The following is a 6,921-nucleotide window of genomic DNA, read 5'->3' on the forward strand; positions in this document are numbered from 1 at the left end:
CTAATCAGTGCACTAACACAAGCCTGTTGAAAGCTGTGAGCATAAAAAATCTTTACGTCTCCGCTTGTATTTTGGCAAATGTTAGAGCTGAGAGATGATGCAGCTCTCTACACCCTGTAGACAGTTTCATGCATTATGTCCCCGCATCTTCCGTTAACTGGAAATAATAACACCTCTGCAACAGTGAGTGCCACTTCAGTGACATCTAATAACAGATGTAGAGTTGAAAACAAACAATATGGGGAAAAAAGGCTTAAACTCAGAGCATCTTTTATATTTGTTTACCCTTAAAATTTATTGATTTAGACATCTTTTTTTCTTATAAAGAAGACAGACATTATTGTTATAGTGTTGCTGTGATGTTCTGGCGGCGAATAATCCTCATCTATGAGTCCCGAGAGGTGGCGTGGTGAGGGCAGATGGAGTCTGGGAATGTTGGGTTGATGTATTGCAGCGGCAACATGTCAGAGGTGTTACAGAAAGATCCCAGGCTTGTGTTGGTCACTTATTTTTTGGGCTGGGCTGCGATGTAAAGAGCAACCAGACAGTAGAGAGCACCTCCTACGGTGAGAGCCATGGTGGTGCGGTACAGTAGCCTGTCGGGAACGCCACGCTTCAAATGAATGGGGATACCGTCTGACGTCTGAGAGAAGAAACAGGAGGGGGCCGAGTGGGGAGGCAGGGGAGGGTTGGAGCAAAAAAAAGAAAGAAGGAAAACGTGAAAAATAAAATAATGAAAAGAACAGAGTGTACAATTTAATCCAACCAAAAGCTTTAACATTTTTAATTGTTTGTGTCAGAACACCATATCCCTCTAACTAACTATCTTATTATCTATATCTATTATAAGAAATCCACTTCTATTTCTACAAAAACATTTTCAGAATGTCAAGACCTTCCAGTTTACTCACATTTGAAGGATAACGGCACACTCTTTTGAGGACAACGATGTAAATATTTTGGATAGGGAGGACAGATGGTTTGAAAGAGGAGTCAAAGAGGCCATCTACACCCTAGTAGAGGAACCATCTATCAATAGAGGAGGCTGCAACACCACTTATCCTCCACTTACAACGCTGTCTTTTCATCCCTTCCCAGGAGATTGAACACGTGCTCACATTCAGACAACGGTCATTCAGACATGGTCTCAGGTGACTGACAACCATAACGACTGTTGTTAGAACAGCCAGGACCACTAATGAACTAAGCGATATCCATCACCTTGATAATAACCTCATAGACCTTAAAAAGCTGGGATTCCCTGCCAGTTAGTAAGAAGTGAAGAAGCCTCTCATGAGAGGCCAAACCAAGTCCAGTTGCCCTTGATTTTAACCCACCGTGGATAAGTATGACCTGGATGACTGAGAATCTTCACAGACATTTTCAGAACTGAAAAATTGTTGGTGAAATATTTTATTGGAAATAATAAAATAAAGAGTTTCGTTATAAGAAAAAAGTTTTTCTCCAGTATGTAATCTGATTTGGAAGACCTTCGCTTTAATAAAAAAAAATTCTTGCAATTAGAAAATTGCAGCAATCAATACTGCCATTTTCATTTGTTTGATTGATTGCTCTGCCTAACTTCAGAGTCTCTTATTATTTCCCTCACTGCCTCTTGTGTGATGAATACAGAGGGGGGAAGCAGAAGGCCATTAAGAACAGAGCGAAATAAATACCAGTCATTGCCTGAAATGAATAAATCTTCAGTGCTTTGACTGATAATGTCTGATCCATCAGACAGCCACTTTGGCACAAACCTTTACTCTCAGGACTTCTTTGAATTAACAAAAGCCAATTCACTGAGAGTCAGGAGGAAAAACATATTCATTTTGTTCTAACTAAAGCTGACGCCTATTTCAGTCTATGTTCTTCATTACCTGGAATATCCTCTGGAGGTCAGGAACTCTGTTTGCTCCCATGTACTCCACTGTGGCCCCGGCCTCTGACACCACCTTGGTGGGTGTGGCAAAGATCATGGTTGGGGACTCTGCTGGCACACCTGGCCTCAGCCCCTGAACAAAAACAACCAACTGGTCACAACAATGCACAATTCTAATTCAACATCAGTAATATACACGCATACAAATTTACTTATGACATATTTATAGTACCTATAAAAATTATTCACCTCCCTCTGGCATCTTCATGTTTTACTACTGTGAAAAACTCGATTCACAGTGAATGGAACTAGGATCCTCGTACAAACTTTATCAGATCCTTTATAACTTTCAGCATTTAACAGCTACAAAAAGCAAATAACCCTATCTATCCACCTGCCCTCTCATGAAAATTGTAATTTAAGTAAATCTTTTAAAATGGGAAAAGAATAGGAAGGGGAGGGGATGAAGGTTGTTTAACCAACATTCTCAAAGATTTTTTTCCGAGACCTTAGCGGATTTATTTTTGTTCCAGCTTGATACAGTTTTGTGCCTCCGTGACTCAATCTTCAAATTTAGGGATGGGAACAATAAGGTGCCTGGCCAGTAGAGAAAACCAAGACCTTTTGCACTGTCCTACAGAAAATATCATCATAGAGAATGCCAAGCGTTTTGCAATGTTTAAAATGTTTAAGTCTAAAACTAGTACTACTAGTATAATACCAGTAACAAATACCAAATTTGAACAGGAGGAAACTAAATTAATAAGAGTTAGATATAGCTGATATAAAGTGAAATTCTTTCTGAATTGTGGCAAAAATTCTGAGGGATTGGTCAACTACTGGATTTGTATTAGCAGATAACGGCAATTGAGCAGAAACCACTGAGTGTGAAGATTAACGACGTGAGGCTGAATAGTCTGGTCCTGGTTGACATCCACTGTAGAATCTTCTGGATGTTACTAGCCCAGTAGTGTTTAGCCAGATTAGGGAGTGTACAAATTCACACAATTAAAGATTTGCCAAATTGGCTATTAGCAGTTCCTGTTAGTAATGTGCCAGTAGATATACAAACAACTATCAACGGATTACTTGTGATAACGGATACACAGTGATTCTTAGGCAAGTTCTGTAATTATATGGAGTGCCTTTTTTCCATGACTTTTAAGCGGATTTGTGGACATTTACTTGTAATAACATTGTAGATAATATATCCTCAGAAAGTGTAAGTCTCACTGAATCTAAAAATATGTGTATAATGTCTGTTTGTTCAGATTAGACTGACATATGACTCAGAGAAGAAGTGTGAGTACTTGTCCCTTTCACCTCACGCAGGATTTTCCTCTCACCTCCCTCCCTCCTCCTTCTCAGTTTAAAAACCTCTGCTCCAGAGGAAAGAGGAGACGAGGTTGTCACGATCAGTGAAAACCTTTTTCCTTAATTAGGATTTTTTGATAGTAAAGGTAACAGAAAATGCTCTTAAAAGTCCAAACTGAAACAAATCTTTTCTTGCACGTTATACCTTCTCCTGTGAGACTGATTAAGTGAATGCTTAGATTGCTAAAAAGCACCTCAAGTAACAGTTCAACACAAATAAACAAACAAATTAAAATGTATTAACATCTAGCTTTTTTGTCTTGTTCAATTTGTTATGAATAATATTTTTGGGGTTCCCTGTCAGATGCAGCCAGACCTTTGTACACACATTATATCTGTAGACATTAACACCAACTAGGGCTGGACAATAAAACAATAACAAAAAATATCGTGATATAATTTTTTTCAATAACAATACAACAAATATTCAGTAAATGTTTGACTTTATTCACTTGAATCATACATGACTTAGGACTTTTTTTTATTAAGATATTAATTTTGTTGAGGGAAAAAGGACTGACAAAGCTTTTATTTAATTGTACTCATGCATATTTGTTGACAAAGATTTTATCATTATTTTTTTTGAATGTTCTACTTCAGATTTGTGTTTGGCCTCAAGTGTTGACTATAAAGAAAAGTTTAAACCACAATTAACCATCAGGTTTCTTCAACTTTCACTCAGGAACAAAAATCACCCTTTAAACTCGAAAGAAATAACGATTTGATACTTATCGTGATAATTATCGATATCGAAAGATATGAAACTTTTTATCGTGAGATCATTTTTGCCCATATTGTCCAGCCCTAACACCAACATTTTCCGACAAACTTTGCTCCTAGAAAAGATGTAAAATGACTATTCTTTTGGCATTTTATCATTTCACACCCAGAAATCTTAAAATTGTAGATCAGTGTGATTTGGAACAGCTATTTAGCTATTCAGTTGTATCAGTCTAGGAAAATTATTAACTTTAATACTGCTGTTCTACTTTTCTGACAGTTAAAACTAGGTAAACAAACCAGAGGTACACTGTGGTGTTAGTGAAGTAGAAGTGCGATTCCTTAATATCCTCTCACTTGGAATAAGCTTCTCACCCACCTTGGGTTTGAAGCACACTGGGAGACCCGTTACCTTGTTAGAGTGTGTGGAGGCAGATGGTGTGGGAGCGGAGAAATTAAATCTGACATATGAAAATGCAGAGGCACTGACAGCAGATTATTTTTACTCGCCATTTAAGAGAAGGCTTAACTACAGCTGCTCACAGCAGGAACTCATCTTTGTTCATTATACCAGAAATATAGAGATGATTCGCCTTTACGTTTTGTAGCTTTTCCTTGTTATTTCAGATGGACATGTGCTGCACTGTGCAAGATGCTGAGAAATAATAAGCAAACTGCAAAGGAGGAGAAACAAAAATGTTGCCTTTAGGTGTCTGGTGACGGTTCCCTTACCTAAACACATGCAGGTTAGTTAAACTGGAAAATCTGCATTTCCTAAAAAGTGACTAATTGTGAATGTTGTTGTCTTAAATGCTATCCTTATTAAAGGATAGACTAAGTTGAGGTCTCATGACCAGCTCTAAATATTGGTAATTGGTGAGTAAGTAGGGAAAGCTGCAGTTGCCGCAATATTCCAGTTGGTGTTGTAAAAAGAGCCTGTGTCAACAACTGCTGGTAAAGGAGAGACTTTCTATTACCCTATATCAGGGATCAGCAGTTAAATTGAGCTATGAACTTTAATTTTTCCGCATTGTTAATTTGACACCTATGTTTTTAGGGGCATGCAATAGACACATATGTTCAATATGTTGTGCGTGTTAAATTCTTGAATAATGCACATTTTTAACACTTTGTTTCAGGATTATATCCAAGGGTAGATGTAATTTTTCCTCATTAGTAACTAGAGTCCTAAGGTTTAGGGATTGGGTCTGGTAGCCAATTTCATTTTGGATCACGGATTTGTTAAGCTCAGCGGCCAACGAGTTACTTCATTCACAATCTCTCTGAAGTCTTTTTGTCCTCTTTGTGGCACTACAGGTATCTGCTAAGAAAAATGCCAATTCAGCAGACTGAACATATAAAAACAGTGGCCTGCTTCATTTATGGTTTAATAAAAGTGCTGTTGTTGAAACAATTCAGTTCTGGTCAAACAGGCTACATAATATTATTTATGCATTATACATCTGATAAGTTTGTTAGACTTCATTCAGCACCATGGACTCAGGCAGCCTGTCTTATGAGAAACCTATATGAGCCTTGTATTTACATTGATATCAAAAGTTTTAATATAAAAACACTGAAAACTTTGGGCCAACTTTTTGTACAAGGACCAGATTTGGATACCACTGCCCTATGTTAACATCTGGCAAAAAAAATTTCAAACAGCACGGTATAGTTCTCTCTCTCTCTTTATATTTTGTTTAATTAAAAGACAATATTTATGTTACAAGGACATTTTTCTTCCTATTAAAAATAACTTAAATGTTGGATAAGTGACTGATCACAAACTTAATACACAGAAGAGCTTGAAGGCAGCATCACCCACTATCACAATATAACACGGACACTCCAGTGTAAAGGACAGAGGAGCAATAACAAAGGTCACATCTGGCAGATGCTATGAGAGGCCACTGAATTCCGAAATTGGCTGTAAAGTCACAGGAAGGCCAGATCCATATTTAGGAAATAACCTTTCCGGATAAAATGTTAAATAAAAGGTTATCTGATCAGGCAGTTTTCAAGACAGGAACAAAGGCCACTGGCTTTTTATGGTTTGTCTGAACGTTTTCCAACGTTACATTTTCAACACATTTGGAGAATGAAATAGCCAAAATTAAGTTCAGATGAAGATAGCTGTGACCTTTAAATACCGTGTAAGTTAATAACAAGATAGGAAACTACTGGTTATTTTTCAACCGAGAAAACACGTAATGTAACTTAAACTACGGCACGTTTGGGATTTAAGACACATGACTGTAAATTTAAATGCACTGGAGACTTTTAAATCTCTTCATGGGAAGTGAAAATAGCTAACGTTAAAACAGAAAAGCCAATACTGGGTCGTTATCCAACACAATGACACGAAGGTCATCCCGGCGGTTACCGACTCGGTCTCTCACCGACACGCCGCTTCCCGGTCTCACCTGAGGGCTGTAGGCGGCTGTAGGTGCAGATCCCGTCAGTTTCTGGGTAAACCCGCTGAACTTGTAGTACATTTTACTGCTGAAGGACGGTGAAAGGAGTCATCCACAACAAAATCAACCGGTAAAGGGCCTTCCTGCTGCGACCGTCGAGGGAAAGTGACGTAGCAGGCAGCTGGCCCTACGCTGCCGGTTCAAAATTCACCTGGAGCGCTGGAGGAGGCGAGGATGGAAATGTTTTTGTAAAAATGTACCCACACGGGCCAATATACATTTTCATTAGCAATAAGTGTGGTACAGTGAAATTAGGTTATAGCCCCTTAACAGGCATTTTTCATCATACAATGTGAACAACAGCAGATTAAGTATACTCTATCTTTGATTAATGTTTAACTCTAGCAGATCTTTAGGATAGTATTATAATCACACATTGTCCGGTGTAAATCAAAATATCACGGTATTAAAATACTTCTTTTTTTTTAAAGCCCTGAATAGTGTCTACAGGTCATCCATCAGGCTGCAATCAGA

The 6,921-nt window shown here is 38.1% G+C and overlaps 1 protein-coding gene across 1 annotated transcript; it reads right to left on the reverse strand.

The window, feature by feature from the left end:
* Nucleotides 1–269: 269 nt before the first annotated feature.
* LOC123982926 (cytochrome c oxidase subunit 7A-related protein, mitochondrial) lies at nucleotides 270–6,552 on the reverse strand. The gene is made up of 3 exons (XM_046068896.1): nucleotides 6,397–6,552; nucleotides 1,878–2,012; nucleotides 270–643 (listed from the first exon to the last, which is right to left on the reverse strand). Exons 1-3 carry the CDS (start codon nucleotides 6,466–6,468, stop codon nucleotides 506–508), a joined length of 345 nt encoding a protein of 114 aa, XP_045924852.1. The 5' UTR covers nucleotides 6,469–6,552; the 3' UTR covers nucleotides 270–505.
* Nucleotides 6,553–6,921: the final 369 nt, after the last annotated feature.

This window comes from Micropterus dolomieu, linkage group LG14, assembly GCF_021292245.1.
Source record: "Micropterus dolomieu isolate WLL.071019.BEF.003 ecotype Adirondacks linkage group LG14, ASM2129224v1, whole genome shotgun sequence".
Taxonomy (NCBI): Eukaryota; Metazoa; Chordata; class Actinopteri; order Centrarchiformes; family Centrarchidae; genus Micropterus; species Micropterus dolomieu.